The sequence below is a fragment of the Spodoptera frugiperda genome, chromosome 30 (assembly GCF_023101765.2).
Source record: "Spodoptera frugiperda isolate SF20-4 chromosome 30, AGI-APGP_CSIRO_Sfru_2.0, whole genome shotgun sequence".
Classification (NCBI taxonomy): domain Eukaryota; kingdom Metazoa; phylum Arthropoda; class Insecta; order Lepidoptera; family Noctuidae; genus Spodoptera; species Spodoptera frugiperda.
Genome location: NC_064241.1, coordinates 5,604,460 through 5,629,065, shown reverse-complemented (window position 1 = coordinate 5,629,065; position 24,606 = coordinate 5,604,460). Strand labels below are relative to the sequence as shown.

Below are 24,606 nucleotides of genomic sequence, written 5' to 3'. Positions count from 1 at the left end.
CTTGACATTTGACATCACAGCTTGACATTGACATAAATACCAGGTTTTTTTGAGGGATAAATACCAGGCTTTGGTTGGTGGATTTGGGCAAAACTAAAAAAAAATATCCATATTTCGTTGAAAATTTCAAAATTAATTTGCTAAAATTGAACCTATGACATGTTGAACTCCAGTCAGTCGCTATGAATCATTTAACTGAAATTTTGTACAAAGTACCTAATGTACTTCAAGGTGTGCAGAGTTACACTTTCGAAAGTAAAGGGTGGTCATAGACGAATAAGAAAAAATTCTCTAGTAGGTTTACGAGGCTGGTTCATGGTGAACTGTATTTGTGAGAGGTTCTGTAGTTTGAATGCCATGTGCGAATGGATAGATAGGCACATTACGGCACGAAATGCCGCTATACAATGCACATCAGCTTTTCGCCGTTTTCATTTTTGTTATAAGTCCCATATAGTATAAGACCATAATGATTGTGAAGTTCGTTAATAAATTTATTCTTATTCTTATTCTTATTTAATAGGGGGGGAGCCTATTGCCACATACTGGGCACAATTCCAGACTCCGTGCTATTATAGTAATTCTTTACCTGACCCGGGAATCGAACCCGAGACCCCTTGTCCGGCAGTCGCACTTGCGATCACGCACGACCGAGGTTGCCAAAGAAAATAAATTTTATGTATTTTTAATCATAAACGCTGGTACAGTGAGTTGATGTATGATGGATGAAAAAAATGGAGAGATAGGTCTAGTTGGGTAATAAAACTAATTTTAGGTAAAACATACTTTATTCATTATCTAAGTGTAGTATATTCAACACATCTTGAAGGATCGGTTGGGAAGTATTCTTGGCATTTTGTCATGAGTCTTTTCAATGCTTGAATATATTTTCTTTGAGTTTCGTCATTCATGACATGGGCCACATTTTTGGAGAAGATCTTTTCTCGACCTGTACGGGCGTGAATACCGACCATAGTCACACCAATGGGCCATGGGGCATTTCCTATAGCCATCTGAAGATATGCATCACTTGCCTGGAAAAGAAAAATCATCTTAAAAATTTAAGAAAATGGGATAGTAAAATTGGAAATCAATCAGGATTATACTGGTGCTGTGAACAGGCATCTAAAAGAACTTTCCTACAGTTAAAAAAATCTATTGAAATATCTTGATTACCACATTCATGGACAGTACTTTCTCACAGATTGCAGCTACTGAGACACTACTTTTTTTCGTACATGCATTGCCCACAGGCATAGTGTCATAGTGTCACATAATGTAGTGACAGTATAAAAAAATGCCATAATGGAATATTGTACTGTCACCTATAGTTCTTTACTATAATATGAAAAATCGGTTGTCGTGTGGCGTACTGATTTTATGCAAGTAAAAACTGATACATCAACAGGCATACTGTTGTATCACTTTTAGCTATCTAGACGCCTGTGGTTATTACTGGTCACAAACATGTTACAAATTATACAAAGACTGATGACAAACAAAAATAATACAAACCATAATATAATTCCTTTCTAACAAATGTTTGGTAATTTCACAGAGACTTTCACAGATGTCATCTGGAAGATTTTTCTTTTTCAGTTTTCGCACCAAAGGCTTTAGGTACACTTGAGTTTGAGTGAAGGTGGCTCGCGTCATTTTATGTTTCACAGCAGTTTTCTCTGCACCTGTTGCAGAGTTCAGTTGTTGCCCCCATAGTTTTAGTAGAAACTGAAACATATCAGAAGAACTATTAATACCAGGATAGAAAGTTTTCTAAAACAAAATACTATTATTTGATTTGCTAGCTAAATGGGTGTTGAATTGAAGTATGGATGGATGGATCGTGAGAGGAGAGATATTGAAAAGAAGGTGTTTGACTGTTTGAGAATTGACTTGGCAAGATCAATTTGCTATGCAGTACTTTAACCTTTTAAGCTCACAGTCAAATATCTAGTGTGAATAGGACGAAAACATGCATGACATGTTCTCTGTTAGGAATACTACACGAACACGGAAATATGTATTACATATATGAGACGGGTGGATAAAGGGTAAAATAAAATGTCGTTCTTGCTTACCTGTAATAAAGTCATGATAACATTCATATCATGGTTTTTGTCACCCTGCCCCATCGTCTTTGCCATTTCTTGTATGGACTCGTAAGTTACTGAATCATCTAATGCATCTTCTTTAAGCTGTTTATCATTGTCACTCTGGAATAATTTTAAAAATATATCAATATAGCAAATAAATTAAAACTTTGAGATATAAAATTACAACCAGTACCGTTAGTACGAGTTTGCTTTTTGTTTAAAGTAATTGAAATGAGAGCCTGTTCGGCGCTCTGATTGGTTGGTGTATTCGATCTGGCCAATCAGAGTATCGAACACTGTTTTGTTTCGATCCCTTTAAGCGTAAAGCAAACTCGTAAAGTATACTGTATGAAGATTTTACATTACCTGAGTTCCTAAAGCCAAAATTTCATTCAGGTATGCTTCGTCTACTTTCTCCATAGCTTCTTGGAAGTCATTTCTCAAACCCTGGAAATAGAAACAACAAAATGTATAATTTACACAAACAATAGGAAAGGATTGACAGACAAAGATTAAACTGTAATTAATTTCACAGCTGTTTCCCATGGAGGTAGGCAAACATTATGGAATGCCAAAATTGAAATAGGTAATTGTAGTAACAACAAATTGGTAATGTTTTCCTTTTATGCAGATGGTAGATGGCAGTTGTTCCACATAATATACTGTTATTCAGCCATTTAAGAATGTTGTGACACCACAACTGATAGGAAAAATACTACAAAAGATTCTCATACATAACATACTCGACACTGGCAGTATAGTCGACAACACTGTATCGGAGACCCGGTTGCCATTCTTGAGAGTAAAAAATGCTATAAAAGATTTTGTACTCACTCTGTTAGCTTCTGGTTCCTGAATTTCTATCCTTCTCAATCTTTTGAATGACTGCAACTCATTTTCACCAAACAACCAGATAGGATGACCTCTTTCTCGTAACCTTTTTATGACTTCTGTTCTTGGTAAACCAACTATTTCAGTGTTCTCCGCATCATTGGTTGCTTGTGTAGCCCTTGCTGTAAAACATTATGAAAATTAATTTAACATAAACGGGGAACACACTTCATTCTAATTACAGTTTAGTTTCAATGTAATAAGGTTGCTTTTGCACAACAGATTTTTGCTTAAGCATATATGCAAATTTATAAACTGTCAATATGTTTATCACTGTATTGTAGTAAGGGACTACACTTTTGCCAGGGACCAGGCAACAGTATTCAGATAAATCTGAACTTTTACTAACCTTTGTGATTTGCCTGCCAAGCATAGTGATCAAGGCAAGTTTTACGTCTACATAACTGGACTACAAATACATAACAGTGGATAGCTAGGAGCTGTATATACTGTTGATAAACTCTACAAACCTCTTTCGTTTTTAACTTCTTGTGACACAGTTTCGTCCTCTGGTTCGGGCATCCGTGGGCCATATTTCTTTAAATATTCCTCCTGTTCCTTAGCGAGGAGTTCACCTCTTTTGAAGTATTTCTTGTTTTTAGTTGGATCCTAGAAGGAAACAAAATGAATGAATCAAAGTTGGTAAGGATTTTGAAAAGCGTGTTAATTATAGTGTTGCGAATTTTTACTAACCAGTAAATTCTTTTCTTCGAGAAGCTTACGTTTTCTAGCAATTTCGGCCTTTAGAATATCCATTTTGGTCTATGTTTTGATAATTTTGAGCGAAATAATACACAATAACACATGCAACGCAACAGTAACGCTAATATTTTGACATTTATACAAAATGACGTTCATTGATGTGACATTTACAACTAACCGTCAAAGTCACTTTTATTAATTTGGAGAACTAGCCTATTGGCACTCACAAGTTCTTTGAGAAAATAATAAAATTAAAGAATAGATAATATTATTTTCATTCTCATACGTTGCTTATTACAGAAATAAAAGAACAATCACATTTGGAACAATTTCTTCTTATTCTTTTAATCTGCTGAATGATTTGTGTGCGGACTGGTTGCTTGTGTGACTGCTGAGCAACGGATCTCGAATACAAGATACCTAAATTCTCAACAGTGGCAAATGTTTAAGAATGATGCTCGGAACTCATTCATTGAATGTTCATGTTTAGCTACTTGTTCGTAATTTCAATGAATGATCACTAAAATTATGTAGGTTTTTGTTAATAAGATAAACCATAGCTACACAAGCAAAAGTCAGATCATAATTAAATATGTTTCAAATATCAATCATTAATACAAGTAGTTAATTTAATAATACATACTATCTAATTAAAAACAGATCTGAAAAATACTAATTTGTCCTTTTATAATCAGAAGGATTTTATCAGTTTTGATTTTTACACGATAAAACATTGAGATTATCAAAAAGATATAAAAGGGGTTGATACGATGTAAACTGATTGTTATTATAGATAACAGTTTAAATATGAATCAAAATAAAATTAATGTTAGTTGTATTAATTATTCCTTTGCGGAATGTAGTTAACATGACGTCGTCTTTCTTCAATGCGTTCGTAGTACTTTTAAGTTTCGTTTTAGTTATTAAAGGTTCGTTTATTTCTATGTTTTTTTTAATAGAGTGGTTTTTATTAAAAGTTTCTAATAAGTGTGAAAATAGTTTCAGCAATAGACTTCAGGATAATAGGAGGTTTACACGCGCCTGAAGAATATGGAAGGTTTCATGCGTCTGTTCAGAATTTGACTGGACATCACGTTTGTGGTGGAGCTGTGGTGTCCCAGTGGTTTGTGGTTTCTGCAGCCCATTGTGTTCATAAGTAAGTAGAAAAGTAGTTGATGTTGTGATATTTTTCTAATTGTCTTACCTTTTACCGGTTGATCTTTTGAGTTTCTTAAGAGTAAAGGCAGTAGATGTGTGAAATGTAATAACGATGTTTTGGACTTGAGAAATTCATACGTTGCACTATAACTTTTGCTCATAATCATTAGCAGTCAGCAGACGTGGTCTTCTTATGGAGACAACGTCTGATGGCTGTTTCGGTTATCCGAACAAAGGCCCTTCTCTTCCACTGCTAATTACTGGACTCTAACTTTTGTTATCTAGCGTTGAATCCGACATCGGAAATGTACCTACCCACATCTTTGCTTCGGGGAAAAATGAGACTCGATTTTAAATAATAAGTAGGTAGTTTTAGGTTCGTAACGATTAGATATCTTTTTCAGAGCAAACCCTCGTTTTATGAAAATAGTAGCAGGCACTAACAATTTAGATGTTGGGGGTAAAAGATGTGACGTTTCTAGAATAATCGTGCACCGACGATACAATTCCACTAGCAGACAACACGATATTGCACTTCTCAAAACGAAAAGTCCATTTGATTTTGAAATTATTAAACCTTTGAAATTAAGTAAACGGGAACTTCATGAAGGCGATGAGATTGTTCTGGTTGGATTTGGTGCTAGTGAGGTAAACAATAATTTTATGAGATAAACTTCATCAATGATACATAGAGTTCATTCTTCTTTAACGGTTTTTAATCATATTTGGTGTTTTTAGCCACATGGATCTTCGAGTCGCATTATGTACACTTTAGAAATGCCAGTTTTTAATCAAGAAATATGCGAATATGCTATGAGATATTCGAGACCGGTCACCAAAGAAATGTTTTGCACATTCACGCAGATTGGTCAGGGAACATGCCACGTGAGTAAAACTATCTAATAGTTATTTTATGATTATTTTGTTACCCACTGGTCAGTACGTTGGGGTAAGATCGGCGCAGGGGTAAGAACGTACAAATCAAATATCTCACTCCGTGTTGACCGGAGCGAGTGGTAGTCACCGCGGGACGGAGCGGATTTAATGACGTGCCACGCAATGTGATCAGCATTAAAAAATATAGTCAAATAAGTGAGATATTTACTTACCCCTGCGCCGATCTTACCCCAACGCACTTTAATTCTTGAGTCCCATAGGCTTCGAGCAATTTATTATTATGTGTACCGAACCAAACATCGAAGATATTTACAAATACATACTTTTTCTGATTCCATTCTTTTAAAGTAAATGTTCATAATTATTTTCAGGGAGATTCTGGCAGTCCATTAGTGATAGGTAATGAGCTCGTTGGCATAGTGTCTTGGGGAATTCCTTGCGCCGTAGGATTCCCAGACGTCCATACAAGATTGGCTCCGTACGTTGACTGGATTAAGATGCATATTCGCGAAGGCTATTGCGGTGCTCCCAAGCGCCAATTTTTTATGCAAAGTAATGTAAGTAATCAGCAATAAAAGGTCGGTGTTAAGTTGCAATATTAACTTTATTAACGAAATAATATATCTGTTCTTACTGTTATGAGTGCTTAATTTATTTTCTTAAATCGTTTGAAATGTTCCATGTTTATCTGAAATTGTAAAAAATAAATTTATCAACATTATAATATCGAGAATCCTGTACCTAGTCATAAAGTAATTAAAGCTATGATTCAAATACGTATTTTCCTTTTTAATTTCGTAAAAATCTGATAAAATTGACGCTTAACCCGTCGTAAGCGTCAATTTTTATCAGATTTTAAGCTGAAACACTGATCAGGGCGAGGCAGACGAAAGGTTAATTAATTACCTACCAATCGTTTGTATTTTGTATTTGTACCTTATACTCCCTTTTATCTTCTTTGATATCCATTATGACTGCCATCACAGGCCTTCCATGTGCGCATTGAAAAGGCGTTTTGCAACTTGACAATCCGTTTAGCAATTCGACGCAATCATTCTTTGAAAGTTGATCGCCGAATTTTATGGCGTAACGGCAAGCCTGTAAAATATGAATAATGATGCAAATTCGGTCTAATTGTTATTTAAGTTATCAGGCATTGGCAGCTGCATTTGTATCTGTCCTCCTAGGGATATAACTATATTACGGCTTTTTCTATCTTAATGCGACATATCTATTATCAACAGGTACTAACAGATTTGCTTATCTAGATTTGCTTCCGGTCATGGCGTAGTACATGGCGCGGATATGATGAAAGACTTTCCTAGTACCTTTCTGTTACCTATCTAGTGAATTCCAAATACTTATTATAAACATTGTTAGTATATCTACAATATCTATAATGTTCTATGAATCTTTAAACTTTCAAAACATTTAAATATATTAAATAGCCGAAATTGCCAGGATATGTGTTTCTTGAAAGCTTGAAGGGGTGTCTTCAAGGCCCGAGTGAATAGTTAGCTTATGGACAGAAGTGCTCCATCGTAGGCCCACCATCGTTTACCACCAAGCGAGATAGTGGCCTAACATTGACCCATCAAAATTTGATGGGTATATAAATGAAGGTTTCAGCCTTACCTCACTAAAAACTAAATCCATAATAGACTTTGGGTATAGCGACATGCATCCTTTTTGCAACTTAATAACATTAATCTCTTCAATAATCACGTTCCTAACGGCTTTTATTACCTTATCAACCTGTGGAGCATGTTTGTTATTATTATTAGTTCATCTCTCATCATTGATTTTATGAAGGGAATGCGCACGCAGAACTGCATGCGTCATAGAGTTGTCTGTAGTGCATATATTTAGGTCTACGTTGGGGCTAGTGATGTTACTGATGCGGTGTATCGGATCTGGATACAGATATATTGTGTACATACAAGTATTACATCGATTTTGATTAATCAAAAAATATTAGTTATGATAATGATACATTTATTTACTTTTAATCACCATGAATATCAGTAATGGTTATCTGATTCGTCCGGCTACTAAAACAGAATTTTACACCATACTAACTTAATCGATCAGTGATAGACTGTCTAGTAAAGATTGGCTATTAAATTCTGACAAATATCCTCAAACTTCAGAAACATTTTAACGGATTTGGTTGCGGTTACCGATAGATGTTTTTTTCGGAATTTGCATGTATCAGTTACCGTTACGGATCACCATCACATCCCTTGTTAGGACTTTAGTACCTATATTATAGGTAGAGAGATAGTATTGGTACCTGAGGGTGACTGGGGCTAAATTGATTATATGAAGGGCAGACTGCCAGACAAAAGCGTTGAGCTATGTTTTGAGTTATGACTCGACAAATTCGACATTTTGAGAGTTGAGACGTGCGTAATTAATCATTAATATAGGTAGGTTTATTTTTGTTTATAGTGGGTAAAACTTTGATTGGGATCAACAGGTTTTGTTGACTTGGGGACCAACTTAGAACTGAATTACGATAGATCATTTATACCTGCGGGATACTAGAGGCCGCTACGAGTATCTTTTGCAAGTAACGTTTAGAGATTTAAGTATCAAAATAAATCGTAATTGTTTCTTTATTCTTTTCAAATAGTTTAGCTACCATTGTAAAGATGGATAGTAATAATTTTATACATTACCTCTCTAGGATTTTTACCGAGAATGGCTTCAGGTATAGAATGAACTATGACTTCGTTATCATCGGAAATAGTCCAGAATAGACCCAACTGATTGAATTTATCTTTATAGTTATGCAGGTAAAGAATTTCGTCTTTTGACATCTTCAAAATCATATCATCTACTGCGACACTAGTCCATTTGTCATCAATGATATAATCTGCAATAGAAACAATATTGTTATTGATCAAGTATAAAGATTCATTAGTACCTTTAGCAATTTCATTCAATAGAGAGATGCACGATGCAGCCACTTTCAAGTGGTGACTTAATTTAAAAAAGATTTATTTATTTGCTTGAGATAGCTCTAAAATTCTCATAACAGATTACCTTTACTATGAAATGCGCCTGACAAATAATAAATACCTGCTAAGTTTTTTTCAAGCCTTATTCTCTCGTGAACAGCATGTTGATCAAATAGTATGAGATATTGTGAAGCTTCTGTTGTGGGAACATGACGATTTTCCATTATTGCTGCAATAAATTTACAATCAACTTGACCGAGAACCTGTACAAAATGTTAAATACTGATTTAAATATTTTTCTTCATAAAATCTTCAAAGCATGTATTAGCAGTAGATTTTACCGTAGCAGTTTTCAACGAATTTTCATCAAAAACTAAAGATGCGTGATCTTTCTTCACTTTAGTTTGGAATTTGTGAACATTTTTTGTTGCAAGATCTTCAACGTTTTGTATCGTTGGCTCATATATTTCTGCATTGACTTGAACATCATTAACGAAATTGTTGTAAATGCTCTGTAATTAAAAATATTTAGTAATATCTACATATTTATGACTAATATTAATTTTATTAATGTGTGTTTTCACTTACATCTTCATAATAATCTTTATCTAAAGTATAGTCGCATGCAGATTTTGTGCGACAATTTTCAAATATTTGAGACATACCTGGAAACAATAAATTATTTATGGAAAGGCGAATATCATTCATTAAAAATAATGTAACAAAACTTACGCTACCTTTGGGTACAAAACGTGGTCTATTTTTTAAATTGAAATTGTTTATTACAAAGTTACAATCCTGCTCCACATTGAAGTTGTTCCCAATGTTGATATCAGTCAAATCTTCAACTATGACGTCTTTATCTATAGGTTGAGGTTGGTTTTTCTCTAAAAATTCCTGATCTTGGATATTCTTGTCAATATTATCATTATCCTTTAACTGATTATCTGTAGTTTGTACCATGTTATTAAAATGATGTGAAACATCTCCTCCGTTTTCCTTTATAGCTTCATTGAGATTAATTAAATTCTCTCGATTTTCTTGTTCATTAACAATATCATTATTATTAGGAGACATGTTGTATAAAGAATCATTCCTTCGGTGATTTTCGTTAAATGTAAAATCAAATTCTCTTTCACCTGATCCGATTTCGTGTAAAACTGTTTCACATACATCTAATGGTTCAATTATATTATTGTGCTCAGATACCCTAGTGTGTGTAGAATTTTGTGATTTAGATACAAATACAAAATTAGTGTCTTTTTTACTTGTAGTAATATTGTCCTTAGGTTGATTGTATACATTATTTATTTCATTACGATTGTCGTGGATAGAATGAGTTTCAAATAGTTGGCTAGATTCATATCTTTGATGTGTCTCATTTCTTGAATGTTGTGTTGCAAAGTTTACATGAAATGAATTTAGTGTATAAGTATTACCAAAAGCTTGATCAATCATCGCAAATGCGTCATCACCTATAGTTTTGCTGTAATTTTTGTAATAGTCATCGACATTCTCATAATCCATATTCATAGAAACTACTTCTTTTGAAGCAATGTCATAATTATTTTCACTGCTTTTGGAATACTCGATTGTATAGAGTGATTCACTTATGTTTTGTATTCTTCGTACATCGTATGTTTTTGTTTGTCTGTTAGTCATTATTTTACGAGGTCTTTTAAATTGAACTCTTATATCATCAGATGTAGCAAAATTATCTTTAGACTGTTTTGTAATAAATCTAATATTTGGCTTCGTAGTGCGACAATTTTCAGTTTCATTCCGTTCAAAAACTTCATTATTTCCATATCGGTGGCTATCATACGTAAGCAAGCTCAGAGCGTTAGTAATAGGATGTGCTGTTTCTTCTTGCATTGTATATTTTTGATAATAATTATATGTATCTGTATGTTCAAATCTTTCTCCACTTTTAGGTTTATCACTTTCATTTTCTCTGTAAACACTAAGAATTTCGCTGAAATTGTCTTCATAATGATACATCTTATTTTGTTCTTCTCTATTACTTCTAAATAGTGACATTTCATTAATATTTTTGCCAATTACGTCTGAATACTCGTTATAAGCATACCTATTTGTTGTCGTGTATCTTTTGGAGAGCTTAGGGAGATGAAGTGGGACGTCACGTTTTCTGTATAATTCTTTGTCTATTTCCTCACTTACGTTGTTTCCTACAGTATCTAATATTAACTTCTGACTGTTTATAATTGTTTGAAGTAGGTCGTACGTTGTTTTGTATGGTTTTGTTTTTAATTTCTTCATTATGTACTGATAATTAACTTTATTGATTCGCTGTTCATGTTCCTTTATTGCACAATAATTGTTTTTTAATAAGTGTGGGTTTTTCTTTCTTTCGTAATAATTTACATTGGGTTTTATTCTTTTGATATTATTATTACGTAAAAATTCTTCTGCTTCTTGGGCTACGATTTTGCTCCTTTTATAGACAGAATCAGTATTTTTCAAATAATGTAAATTGGGTTTGATGTTTTTTATTTTATGTTTGATTTCTAACTGTCTTTGTTTTATAATATTACGTTTTATCTTTGGTGACGTAATATTCTGTTCCATTTGTAGTACCGGTGAAGCGAGGTCTTTATTTTTTTTGTTTAGTTTTGGAATCTCTTTGATTGCATATTTCTTTTGTTTAGGGATCTTTCTTCGTTTGCGACAATGGTTAGGGATTTCGCGTACTTTGTGTACTTTTGCCTTATCTATGTTATCAGTGTTCTCTTGTACCTGTTGTATAGCGTTTTCTTGCACATTGTGGTTCGAAATCGGAAGTGCATTACTCACTGATGGACTTTTGTCATCAACATTTTTGTTTGTCTCTTTTTGGAATAACAATCTTTGGACATTAACGCTTTCTTTCATCTTCTTTTTATTTTTTCTTTTAACTAGCTTCCCTACGAATGATTGAATGGTTAATAGGAATTCAGTAGGGTGACGTCATAATTTTAATATAGCGTGTTGTTTAATTACTCCAACTATACATTCTATGATATTGATCTAAATGTTTATCGTAATTTATAACGATACACATCGCTAAGATTAATATCAAATAATAGGTGCCTACATACGTAATAACACATACCTTTTACACCGTTCTGTAATTGTGAAACTCCCAACTTCTTTGAGTTACTTCCTAATATTTTATCTATAATTTTCTTAACCTGATCTCGAGTATCATTGCTTTCTTTATCATTTCTTCTATCCGTATTCGAAACCGTCTTTTCAACATTTTTGATTTCTTTTAATTTAACGTCACCAATGAAGAATTTCACTAACTTTTCTAACATCTTATTCATTTGATGCCAATTTTTGAATTCTATGATTGATTGTTTTGTTGTGTAGTTAATATCATAATCAATGTATGGGCAAGTGATGAATATAATATAGAAAGGAATATTTTGATTGAATAGTTCATTTTCATCAATATGTCTCTGTAATATGTAATAATTAAAGTCAGTAGTAATTAAAGATTTTTGCTTTTGACGACAAACAATTACCTAATCATTAATTTTACCTTTGATTTTATTCTCGTCTGGTCTCTAATATTTAGGCATTTCTTAAAATACTCGTTTATAATCTTATGCAGCTTGCTACTGTTATGTATAAACTTCCTATTGACATAGATCCAGTGTAAGTCAAGTTCTTTATCAACTTTTCCTATGAAACCTTTAACTTTATACTCATTCTTCTCCACCTGAAGTTCTTGCACATCTTTCTTATCGATATTAAATAAATTAGATAATGTTTGATAAATATCCCTTTTCTTATGAATTTTGAAGACAATTTCATTTTGAGAATCATCTCTTAAACTTAGTGATATGTGGTTGTGGACTAGTGATAGTTGCTCAAGGAACATTTTGATGTTCTGCAGCTCATTCATTGGATCTATTCCTCTTTTTTGTATGTTTAGATTGTAAAGAAATCCTTTGATGTCTACCTGTAAATGAAAAACACGTTAGGTAATACTAATCAATATCTAAAATGTATATTGGACACATACTAAAAGCCATATGATTACTTTTGGCTTTAGATGTCTAAATGGTTGTCTATAATCCAAACAAGTTACACAGTACTAACAGTAGTTCCTTTTGTAGGTCTCGTTGTCATTTTTGTAAACTTCTTCTCTTTTCCATTTAAAAATATCTTGGTCCACGTATCTTCTGAACTCTCATGCCTTGACGTCACTTTAACCATTTGTGACACTGCAATGATATTCGCTAGGAACTCCCCACGATATCCATAGTTCTTCGGAGCCGCCTTCAAAGTTGCCACATCCATAACTTTGCTTGTCATATATCGTTGACCGATTAAATGGAAATCGGTTTTTGCGATTCCGTGTCCATTATCTATCACTTGTATTGTACTTTCTTGAATGTGTATTCTTATCGCAATCGATGTTGATCCTGCGTCTAGTGAATTGTAAATCTGAAATCAAGATCGTTTATTATTTTATCGTCAAGGCACGGCGTAATTGCGGTGGCAGTGTTTGCTTTATCGGTATTTGTAGTGGCATGTTTACTCTGTGTGATTACAGGCAATAAAATTACTTGTAGGTGGACGTGAAACTAATCAACTACAATGATGTTCAAAGCTTAGGTATACGTGTCATTACAATATTTTAATGTATATTAGATTACTTAGAAAGCTATTGAAAAAACATTGATATCTATTTTTCTGTTTTGTATTGAAATTACTAGATTAATTTTCCTTCAAATTAGTAGATGGCGTCTCAGCTTTGTTTTTACGAAGTGAATGGATTTTATACAATTTTATGACGAAAACAAAATTGGAAATAAACAAATGTTTATCGTCCACATAAGAACAGCCGTAAACTTAAATTTTATGGCACGGAATGTTAAAATCGTTATAATCGTAATAAGTAATGACAACAAATGAATACAGAAATATATTGAATAACTCACTAATTCTTCCATAGCTCTCTTGAAGCTATTAATTTGAGCCGATGCACATAATAAAGACTGAACTTCGTTAGGTAACTTTTTCAACGCCATTTCGATATTTTAAATAATAACTAAAAACATAATTAAAAGCTAACAGCCCAGTTTAGATTAATTTAATTTGACACCTGTCATTATAAAATTAAAACAATTGATTTATTGCAAATCCAGCTACAATTTATTTTACATAAATGCAACCTCTTTTATGTCACATCTACGAAGAGATGAAAATAAATAGCACCAAGTAGTTTTTATTTTGCTATCGAGTATAGAAAGATACATAGTTTCAGTTTTATTCAAGTTTTAGTGGGTAAAAAGGTTTGACTGGTAGAGAATGCCATATGGCATCAATTTCGCCTAATGTACTAATATTTAATTGTATTGTGTACATTAAAGATTAAATGTAAATAAAAAATGCTGACAGTAAAATAATCATACTCGATATAAAATTGATGAATTGGTAAAAACACGCTACAACAACTTAACATTGACCCAGTGCTATTACTTATACTTTATTATTGTTTTCGATGGCCAACGTCTATAGAGGTATATAATCTAAAGCCCATTTTAATGAATGGGAATCGATTGGTATTTAACCCTGAACTCTATTTGAAATATGTATAGGGTTTGAAGTATGAAGTACCGAACGTGTGGTAGTCGTAGTACAGACCCCTCACATGACTGACCGCGTCACGAAATTAATGAGAAACGATAAAACTATACTAATACTAACAATGTTTAAAATACAGTATGATAAAGTTTTTGATTAATTAGGTACAGAATAATATATTGGTAAAAAAGTCGGTCGCAACAAAGGTAATAAAAGATTCGATTAAATCTAAATTATAATCAACATCATGCTGTACTGATGTTTATCGGAGTTTGTCGTTTGTGGAACGATGAGTGTTGTTGAAAAGGAGATATTGTTGTTTTGGGAATACGTCAAACGGTAAGTCAAACTCTTTTCTATCATGCTTTGGCACACGTGATTTATTGTAGAACCTTCATAGACAAGCACTTTGTACTGCCACAGATTAAACACTGTTTATACCTAAAGTAAACAGAACTGAGCAATACTAATATTGCAACCTCATTGGTAGTCGGAAAAAAAATGTTTCATCTTTTTAATTATTGCCATTACACGACTCATTAGTTCTTAAAAATCTAGTAATTAAGATAGTAAGTTGTGTTACTCAATGGTTTCTAGAAAAATGCATTTTCTCCGAATTGGTGATAAGTAGAGATACTGTTGCATGAGACAGATCACTCAGCAATGACTAACGATGACTAATACTATACTTTACCTGCTCTAAAAAAAAATATTTTTCAATATTGTATTTCTTTCTTTCTATTAATAAAATACAAAATTTTTAAATGGAAAAGAGAAGATAAAAAAGATCATTCACTTTTGATCGTAATAAATATGAAAGATATTAATTTTATTGTCGCCCTTGTAATTCTATTACATGTATTAGGTTGATGTCATGTTATGCTATAATCAGCTGTCTAGTGACAGTCCACTGCTGTACTATAAGCCTTCCTGCACAAGAGGGGTTGGGATGCACAGTTTATTAAAGAGCGATGCTGCCCAGCTATGCCAAATGCAACTTTAACTACACATACCAAAATATATTTTACCTTACTGTTACTACACGGTAATGTATATCTATGTATAACAAAATATAAATGCATCATCATTCAACTGAAAATGGAATGACGTTGCTATAATCCAACCTTTCAGTAAGCAGAACTCGTTCAAAACTAACTTTACATAAGACAACAATAATGATTCTGTAACACGATATATTATGATCTACATGGTTATATCACCATTAGTGAGGTCAGGAATCGATAAAGAGAAAATTGGGTCACTAATGACATACAATTGCTACAAAGTGGGCCTTTGATAGTAATATTCAGTAGTTCTGTGGCTTAGTGCATTACTTATTCATGAACAAAGTACTGGCCAGTTACTGCCAGTCAACTCGATGTATTTTTCAAAAGGAATAAAATCGATTGTGTTGAATGGATGGTTGTTTGTTAGTATCGAGAACTGTTTGTGTATAATTCAAAGAGAGGGTAATGGCTGTTGATTGCAATTTCAATACTCTGGTGTTTTTCGGCCACTGACTAGGGACCTCCTTTACTTTATAGAGTTTGCTATAAGCTCAAGCAGGTTAGAGATTGGAGTTTAAAAGGTTCAGGTTCAGTTCGGTTTTGTGGGGCTTAGTATATTGTAATGTAATTATATGGAAATTGAATAAATAAATAAATAAAATAAATAAATCAGAGCAGAGCACTGTTGCCCGGTATCTGTTAAATGTATGTCCCTATAAAAAGTCCTTTACAGTCCCTCCTGTATGCTCCTTTGATCTTTAATTCATATGACATTTCGACACCAGCAATTTATACTACGCTAACTCAAAAAAGCGTACTTTACAGTAGAGGCGTTTAAAGGGAAAAACGTGATAACTTTTACATTAATTAAGATACTTTTTTGAAATTTGGTATGCTTAATATTTAATTTATTCATTGTAATATCTCATATTTATATTTCCTTATTTATTTCTATTTTTTGATTTAGCGCAAGTTAGCCGTATATAAACGTAATTCATCAAAAAAATGTTACATCTTATACACTTCTAACTTATGTTAGCGTAGTGTAGTACGGGAGGTCGTAGTGGATGATCAATCATCTGATGCATATTTCAATATTTTTATAAAGAACATGTACTTACTTACAAAAAGAAAAGTCAACGTACCATTAATAAACTAATTAATACGTTAACACATAAGTATTTTCTATTTAAAAGTCGCTAAGTAGTTAATTTTACAAACGAACAAATATACACACGAACGCACTAAACTACGCTAACTATGAGTTAGCGCAGTGTTGCACGGATTTTGACCAAAGTGATCCCCGCGCACACTCCGCTAATAATAAATAGTTGGCGTAATATAAATCGAGTGTTTTCCAAAGGTACCTTTACTTAGCGTTTTATAAGATTTGTAACTTTCTTATTTTTGTATATTTTTTCTCAATTTTTTTATGACGTATGTAAAAACATATTTTAAGCAATTTGGCATAAAAAAACGTTTTTACCAAATTACGAGTTAGCGTAGTATAAATTGCTGGTGTCGATTTGCGGTAGTAGTAACTCTGAAGGTGGTGATTAATCTATCCTATAATATTTCTTGTCTATATGAACTTAGTATACAAGCTTTGTATCTTAGTCCTAGCATTATGATAATTAATATGCTTTATAAATAAATAAACCTGAATAATTAGTTTAATATCACGATAACAAGCAATCAATAGATGATCGATCGGAAATGTATTACTTAGAACACATGATAACGGATAAGATTCAAATAAGCATAGGTTAGATATAAATATAATTTGACTGCGGTATACGAGATTTTTGTTAATAGGGACAAAATCTCGAGAGAAGATCATACGGTTTACTACAATATTTTTCATACTAATAAATAAACAATAATGTTCCTTGATGTACAATACTCATCTCGTAGGACAAACTTTCACCTAGTATACAAGTAATGACGACAATCAGACACATTTTGACTAAACTCTATAGTTGCACGTAACATTTACTGTTTCTTTCGGCGCCACTAAATATAACAAAAGCTCGTAAAGGAACATTGCTAAAAAAGTAGACTAGTTGCATTTAATGGTGGAGTTTCGGGTAAACATTCCAATGGCTTGACAAATCCTTATCTTTTGATGGGACCCTGCCATTATTGCAAAACAATATGGAGATAAGGGCACTTACCGTAACGGGCAACTGGGCACCGGGAAGTCATATAAATAGAACGAATTAGGAAGGAGAAAGCATCAGTGTCTTCAAGGATTTCGTTGGGATAGGACCAAGAACCAACTATCAATCAAGGTAAGTTACTGTATGAACCAAAATATTTCTTCCAACGTTGAAGTAACTACTTTATCATGTACACTACTTTCGAGATTTGAAATCCTAGTATATTCTTCTATAACAAATGGTCTTTTACCAATAACTTACTTACGCAAATATTGATTAAACACTTTACTGAAATGCCCATTGCTAAATAAAACTTCATTCTACTTTCAGATGATCAAAACACTAGCAGTACTATTGGCTATCGCAGCAACTGCTTTCTCAGCCGAAATATCTTCTTCATACGCTGCGCTAGATAAAAATGCAGCTTTGAAACCAGAACTAGTACCTGCACCTTTGGAAAGTCATGTGGTACAAGATATACCACATGAGGCAGCACACCCAGTGTACCGACCAGAAGAAATGAACCAGGGTAGAGCAAGAATCGAACCTGTGAAAGCTTTTGGGCCAGTGATTAAACATGATTCTATGTTAGCTGACCAACCTGAGATGCCTACGGAAGTTAATAGGATTGTGAGTATATTTTTTAGATTTAACCAAGCCTAGGTCAGTCTTGAGATTTTTGTGGCGTGAAGCCTGGTTTTTTTCCAGGAATTAAAGCCGTCCACTAGTTTTTAAGTTAAATAGTATCAAACATTCATTAATTCTTACATTACACTCAGAGTATGAGGACATTTTTCATAGTTGGTGTTCATGTTGATAAATACATTTCCATAACTACAATAAAATCTAGTGTATCTTATCCTACTATCGACTATAGAAAGGTAAATCAAAGTAATTTTCTATATTTCCAGGACGATTTGGGCATCTTAGCAAATGGGTATGTTCCTGGTACCGCTGATGTGGCTTACCCTGACGTTCCGTATGCTCCTGGCTATTACTACGACTCAGGATACGGTGCTTCCAACAAGTAAGCATTATCTTTCATTTATTTTGATATCACCTCTTTTTGTTCTTATTCCAAAACCTTAAAAGTCGCTGTCATATCTTTTTTTCTTTGTTATTCCACCATTGTAATTTTAGCGTTTTAAGGTTAGCTTCCTCAGGCCCGCATCGTGAGTATCGTACGCATTCCGTTTGACTTCATCAGCACGCATTGCAATTAGGCATTGCTGATGATGCGGTCCGTACGATACGGATCAGTGGACGCCGTTGTATGAGTTTCTATACAAGACAAACTAAAATCCGTTGCGTACGATGCGGGCTTGTGGACGCGTACCTATAATCTTCTTTTTGTTCTATATCATTTTTCATACTATCTGCTACTAGTATCGAAGATACTATTGCTGTAATTGTAGCATTCTAGAAGCTACATACATTCTCGTACATACATTGACTCATACTCTTTATTATCTTTTACTTTTGACTGTACAATAGAATCAGCAGTCATGAATTCCACACTCTCACACACACTTCCACAATTGAAACAATATTCGTACTATTACATTTTTATTTTATTACTTGTCATTTTGTTGTTATTGATCATTATAAAGTAAGTTAATTTCATAAAGAAACTGTTTAGAAGTCATATCATATTTTACTGAGAGTCTGTTATAAAAGAAAAGTGTTCCTCAAATTAGATATTATGAGTAGTTTTATGTGCTGTTATTTATACCTTTATTTTATGTTGATTTCAGTTACGACATGTACAGCTCAAACAACTACTTGATGGAGCCCGATACATCAGCGTTCAGTTTGCTGTGGAGCCAAATGCCTCATGCCAGAGTAAGTGTTGCAAACATTTCAATATTAAACTATCTTTGAATGGCAATTATTATGAGCAGACGGCTCACCTGATGGTAAGCAATCGACGCTACCCACACTTGAGGCATTACAAGCACGTTGCCGTCCTTTTGGGGGTTGGGAATTTGAGGATTGTTAGGAATTTTGAATTTGATTGTAACAGAACGCAAGTGTTGTTTCACGTCGGTTTTCTGTGAGGTCGTGGTATCACTCCGAGCCGGCCCATTTGTAAAGCATAGCTCTCCCACACTTAACTGTTACGCCACGATATGAAAGAGGCAAGCGACAGGTGTCGGTTTAATTTTTCTGTCGGAAGTATTCTGATTTCATTTAGTAATGCATAATTTGTGCGTAAAATATCGTTATAATAACAAAAGTATTTCTAGAAATAATTTCTCTAATTAATTATTTTCGTTTCTTTTCAGACAATGGTCAGTTTCGTCGGTCGTACCATCACCTGGATTTTGAACAGCATCATTGTTTTGGTCCTTGGTTCTCTCTTGACCGTTGGAGTTTGCACCTACACGAACTTATGCACGATTGCCTTCCACGGAGTTGGTCCCATCCATGAAGAAATGAGGGCTCTCATGTCCCCCGAAAGATTGGAAAAGATTAGCAACGCTGCAGACTTTGTTAAGACTGCCATTGATAAATACCAAAAGATACAAAAAGTAACAGATACCGTTCACAGAGGTGATGGTTTGAAAAAACGCCGTTCCATTTTTAAGTAATATATTTTTAAAACGAATATTTTATAAATAATATATGTTTTTACTTTTAAAATTTGTGCCAAATATTATATTGATTTCGAATTAAGTATTGAAACGAAGTGTTTTTATTTTAAATTCATTGGTTATAATATTCCCTGGAAACTCAAGCACAGTGCAAACGCTGCGTAAAAATAATTATAATAATTTAACTTTGTGAAATAATAAATAATACCTTTACTATTTACTTAATACTAGCTGTAACTTAATTATTAAACTTTGGCTGCCAACAAAAATCTGTTGAAGGCGAATCCTCCGCTAATTTTGATAAACGAAGAAAAAAACATTATTTAATAAGAAAAAAATATTTTAGTACTATGTTAATCATGTGAACTAATTTTCGTAGCAACGACGCGTAGCAAGTGCGTAGCAACTCGATCAAGCAGCACTATCGTAGGCGTGGGAAGTCTACAACGTGTTACATTTCGGTATTCATGTTGTACAAACTGTTAATAATTATTTTTCTTGCTATGTAGCTCTACCATAGAGCTGAATACATTTGCCACTATCACTCTCTACATATAATTAATCTATCACTGACGAAGGGACAACTAAGGTACTGTACATTTGACAGAGACTGGGCAACAACACTCAGTGTCCTTAGTACGAGTTTGCTTTATGTTGAACGAAAACGAAACAAGAACGCGTTCTGATTGACCGACACGAACGAACCATTCAATCAGAGCGCTGAACCATAGAATACTAACTGCACGCGCTCTCATTTCGGTCTCGTTAAGAGTAAAACAAACTTGTAATAAGCCTTCTCATAAACCTGAACCAACTTGCTTGCCAAGTATAAGAATAACAGCAAATTCTTCTTAGGTAGACGAGATCCACGGTCCAGCAGATGACTGTTGAATGTTGATGTGCTTTTATAATATCGTCATGTTTATTAATGTGAATATTGTTAGGAAGATTTCCAACATATTAGATGATAATCCAATTTTCTACTATTTCTCACATTTGCAATAATAATATCTTAGACGTTAATCCATTTTATGTGACGCACATCCGCATATAATACACAGGTTTGTCTTAATTTACTAGTACATTATATCTACCTAACCATTATGTATTAAATAGCATCAATTTGTATACCTTACATTGAAATAAGTAGGTAGCTAGTAAGGTACTGTAATTGTAGTAGGTAATTTATACTTAAGTGGATGATAGTTTTGTTAATACCATGACTTAAAGTATCCATAAAATATTCTCTAATTGCCTAAATTGGAAAATTTTTTTAATGTAAGGTGGTTGTTAAAACTAAATTGTAAAGGAAAAATATATACTTATTCTAAAGTTTTATATTATCAAGGGAAAATTATATTATTACCCTAATTTTGATTATTGATATATCTATATCCTGAATTCGTGATGAATAACTATGATTTATTTCTGCATTGAAAGCGCGTTCAGTTCGTTCGCGGCAAATTGATTGGTTGGTTTATTAGCACCAGTCATTCAGAGATTAATAGCCCAGAATCAGGAAGTTTGGCGGTGTTTCACCCCCGTGGCTCGGGAAGCACCATAAAGCTGTTGGTCCTGCGCCTGACTTCTCTCTGGTGGTGTCGGTCTGCCGTCCCATCGGGTTTAGAGAGTGAAGGAACAGAGAGTGCACCTGTGTTTGTGCACACACTTGTGCACTATAATATCTCCTGCGTAGTGGGCTAGTCTAGTTAGACAGACTGACCACCGTAATCGAAATCGGAGATTTATGGACCACCATTAACTTAGAAGGTTAGCCGCTAAGTACATAAAAAAATATAAATCTTTTTTTATACTATCAGTTATTAGGTTATATCATAACAGATCTCGTTTACCTAAACATTTACTGGAACAAAATTATTAATGTGAGTAAATACAATTTTACACAAGTAGACATGGTGTAATCCAAGCATAAAGCTAATCATACTAATGACCACGTATTACCATCAACGGAGACATGATGTCTGTGTAGTTTTCTATACTTACGACGTAAAATTACAAGGTGAATTACGAGGTTTTAATAAATGTCCACTACACTTGTAATTTACTTTACTTACTTACTTATACTCTATCACACCAATAGCCTATAAGTGGCCACTACTATCCAAATACATCTTCTTACACAGGGAAGGTTTGAGCATTAATCACCACGAGTATTGGCGATTTCAAACTTATAATTAGAGATAATAAGCCCAGGTTTCCTCACCATGTTTTCCTTCACCGTTTGTCAATAATGTAATTGATAACTTGAACTATAGAATTGTATAATCATAGATTGCTAAATAGTTAAATTGGTATGACTAATTTTATCTTATACTTTTTCATTATATAAAACTGAAGAGTTGTTTTTATTGTTTGTTTGTTTGAACAAGATAATCTCCGGAACTAACGGTCTGATTGGAATCATTATTTTTGTTTTGAATATTCCATTTATTGACGAAGGCTATAAAACATCACGCTATTGATCGCAATAGGAGCTCTCATCAGAGTGGGTGAAACCACGCGGAAGTAGCCTGTAATTGGTAAATGTTTTATTTTGTTAATGTTAACAAAATAAAATCCTATAGACGTACCCTAAAACTATATCTATTGTAAGTTCCCAAAAATTACAGTAAGCAAATAACAGAAGGCTTAGTATGAGTTTGTTTTACGTATAACGAGATCGAAACGAGAGCACGGTCGGCGCTCTGATTGGTTGGATTATTCGAGCCGACCAATCAGAACGCCGAATGTTCGTTAAATATAAAGCAAACACATACTAAGAGTACAGATGTACTTATTGGATCTCGTAATTCTTTAAGCAGTTAGCTTAGTAATTAGTTCTAAGGGTTAGTTTAACTTGTACTCACTTACCTAATAAAACACAATAGAATGAATCTTCTTCAAACATCTCATTACCTACTTGGTGTCCAATTAGTGGAAATTGCTCTGTAATCAAGTAAGTTTTACGCAAGTTAATCATGTAATCATGAGTTACGAGTAGTTGTCTTTTACATAATTATCATATGAACCTATGATAACGAGAACCAAGATTTATTTGCCGATAACTTTGAGCAAACTTAGTAGCTATGATGTAATGATATTAAAATATCTAGGTACATAAATTCATACATAAAGTTAATAACCCGGGAAAGTTAAGCTTAATCAAAGAACGCTCGATATGTGTTTTTTTAAATAAATGTAGCTCCACACTATGATTTACTCTTGTGTCGTAAGTGCATTACAAACATGCAAGTTTAAATACACATGACAACCAAACCCGAAACAACAATTTGTAGATCAAAGAGTTGTGCCTCTGCATGTTGCATGGCAGCCGGTTGCCCAACCACCGTGCCCAATAAATTGTCAGTCAATACGTGTAGTCCTTTATTCAGTTCTTAAAATCACAGGAGCTTTGAGGTCTCCACACATCAAATAAGGCCTAGAATGAAGTTCAAATCAAACCGTAACATATTGCTTTTGATAACATCGCCGTCCATAACTCTATAGATTTTAACACTTTAATAAATATGTACGTCTGTCTGAAATAAATACAGTAGAAGTTCCATAATAATTTATTCAACGCCTTAGTGAAGGGTCCTTGAAGTGTTGTTTGAAGGACAGTCGCCTATATAATCAAAAGTTCTTTCTGATAATTTATTCATCACTAAAAGATGACTAGGTGACTTGGTGCGACACCTGCATTGTCACACGGGTTTCTAGTGAAACGAACTGAAGTATATTGTATTTGTGAGTAAGGACGGTCTGTCTATCTAATAAATTATTTTAAACCTTATTTTGAAGTCTGTAGATTCTAGACTGATACTCCGGCGTGTAATACTGTCACGTTGTTCGTAAGTAAATATTTGATTACGTTTATGTTTGGATTCACAGGACTTTAGTCGCTAGTGCTGCCACCCTGATAAATTTAAAGGTACTAGGTGGAAGTAATAATAATATTTGTCGTTTTTTGGCATACATATTAGCCATTATACGTATTATGCGTATCGTATTTTTATAAGATTACAGCAGTATTAGTTCGTTATTTATTTTTATGAATGAACGCGAAAATATTATCTTTAATAGTACTAACCCTATATTTACGGAAAGCTATGATTCAAAATAATGCATCGTCATTATGAAGTCGGTTAGCAACCATGATGGAATTTAATTAGTTCCATCGTCATGAAGACTCATCACTTTTCAGTAATTCAAAGTTCAAAAGTAAATAATATTCTGGTAAATACAAATACGTTAACTAAAAAACAATTAAGTAATTTTAGTAAAAGTTCTTGGAACGTCTGCTATGGTTTCAGGCCACATAAGTGTAATTAAATATAATTTAAGTAGAAAATGCACGTAATTTTACGAAGCTTGCACAATATTTATTAATAATACGACTGACATCATATTTCTGTCATATTTTTTTCCAGTAAAGTATTTTTTATAATAGCAAAAAGCTTTAAACAACAGAGAGGAGTAGAAGGAGGGTAGAGAGGTATTTGTCCTGCAGTGGGACGATCATGACCGAAATCTAATCTAAGCTA

The 24,606-nt window shown here is 33.5% G+C and overlaps 5 protein-coding genes across 5 annotated transcripts in view; 3 read left to right on the top strand and 2 right to left on the bottom strand.

The window, feature by feature from the left end:
• Positions 1 to 769: 769 nt before the first annotated feature.
• On the bottom strand, positions 770 to 3,845 carry LOC118269795 (pre-mRNA-splicing factor 18). The gene is made up of 7 exons (XM_035585108.2): positions 3,678 to 3,845; positions 3,455 to 3,593; positions 2,928 to 3,106; positions 2,460 to 2,540; positions 2,079 to 2,213; positions 1,516 to 1,728; positions 770 to 1,034 (listed from the first exon to the last, which is right to left on the bottom strand). The coding sequence occupies exons 1-7, from the start codon at positions 3,738 to 3,740 to the stop codon at positions 795 to 797; spliced, it is 1,050 nt and encodes a 349-aa protein (XP_035441001.1). The 5' UTR covers positions 3,741 to 3,845; the 3' UTR covers positions 770 to 794.
• Positions 3,846 to 4,462: 617 nt separating this feature from the next.
• LOC118269796 (chymotrypsin-1-like) lies at positions 4,463 to 6,521 on the top strand. Its single transcript, XM_035585110.2, has 5 exons — positions 4,463 to 4,615; positions 4,686 to 4,842; positions 5,249 to 5,492; positions 5,583 to 5,729; positions 6,113 to 6,521. Exons 1-5 carry the CDS (start codon positions 4,513 to 4,515, stop codon positions 6,314 to 6,316), a joined length of 855 nt encoding a protein of 284 aa, XP_035441003.2. The 5' UTR covers positions 4,463 to 4,512; the 3' UTR covers positions 6,317 to 6,521.
• On the bottom strand, positions 6,364 to 13,818 carry LOC118269792 (reticulocyte-binding protein homolog 1-like). The gene is given in 12 exon segments (XM_050706875.1): positions 6,364 to 6,429; positions 6,678 to 6,839; positions 7,377 to 7,496; positions 8,423 to 8,619; positions 8,826 to 8,967; positions 9,046 to 9,216; positions 9,293 to 9,369; positions 9,442 to 11,628; positions 11,817 to 12,235; positions 12,238 to 12,671; positions 12,812 to 13,159; positions 13,657 to 13,818. Coding segments are annotated over 12 exon segments (4,389 nt in total). The 5' UTR covers positions 13,747 to 13,818; the 3' UTR covers positions 6,364 to 6,387.
• Positions 13,819 to 14,407: 589 nt separating this feature from the next.
• The window catches only part of LOC118269876 (glutathione S-transferase D7), a 32,448-nt gene continuing 22,249 nt past the window's right edge, over positions 14,408 to 24,606 (top strand). Inside the window, exon 1 of the mRNA XM_050706873.1 lies at positions 14,408 to 14,641. Within this exon, the coding sequence (XP_050562830.1) occupies positions 14,592 to 14,641 (50 nt within the window). The 5' untranslated portion in view covers positions 14,408 to 14,591. The remainder of the gene's footprint in view (positions 14,642 to 24,606) is intronic.
• On the top strand, positions 15,072 to 20,153 carry LOC126912806 (uncharacterized). Its single transcript, XM_050706870.1, has 5 exons — positions 15,072 to 17,600; positions 17,799 to 18,098; positions 18,380 to 18,495; positions 19,223 to 19,310; positions 19,754 to 20,153. The coding sequence occupies exons 2-5, from the start codon at positions 17,799 to 17,801 to the stop codon at positions 20,057 to 20,059; spliced, it is 810 nt and encodes a 269-aa protein (XP_050562827.1). The 5' UTR covers positions 15,072 to 17,600; the 3' UTR covers positions 20,060 to 20,153.

What these genes read in the sequence shown, in the direction of transcription:
- LOC118269795 (XM_035585108.2), bottom strand. Translation starts at nt 3,740, where the DNA reads ATGGATATTCTAAAGGCCGAAATTGCTAGAAAACGTAAGCTTCTCGAA. An exon ending in TCGAAGAAAAGAATTTACTG is followed by an intron (nt 3,594 to 3,677) that starts GTTAGTAAAAAT and finishes GTTTCCTTCTAG; the next exon opens with GATCCAACTAAAAACAAGAA. An exon ending in TTATCATGACTTTATTACAG is followed by an intron (nt 1,729 to 2,078) that starts GTAAGCAAGAAC and finishes GATATGTTTCAG; the next exon opens with TTTCTACTAAAACTATGGGG.
- LOC126912806 (XM_050706870.1), top strand. Translation starts at nt 17,799, where the DNA reads ATGATCAAAACACTAGCAGTACTATTGGCTATCGCAGCAACTGCTTTC. An exon ending in CTACGGAAGTTAATAGGATT is followed by an intron (nt 18,099 to 18,379) that starts GTGAGTATATTT and finishes CTATATTTCCAG; the next exon opens with GACGATTTGGGCATCTTAGC. An exon ending in GCCAAATGCCTCATGCCAGA is followed by an intron (nt 19,311 to 19,753) that starts GTAAGTGTTGCA and finishes GTTTCTTTTCAG; the next exon opens with ACAATGGTCAGTTTCGTCGG.
- LOC118269796 (XM_035585110.2), top strand. Translation starts at nt 4,513, where the DNA reads ATGTTAGTTGTATTAATTATTCCTTTGCGGAATGTAGTTAACATGACG. An exon ending in TTTCGTTTTAGTTATTAAAG is followed by an intron (nt 4,616 to 4,685) that starts GTTCGTTTATTT and finishes GTGTGAAAATAG; the next exon opens with TTTCAGCAATAGACTTCAGG. An exon ending in GCAGCCCATTGTGTTCATAA is followed by an intron (nt 4,843 to 5,248) that starts GTAAGTAGAAAA and finishes TATCTTTTTCAG; the next exon opens with AGCAAACCCTCGTTTTATGA.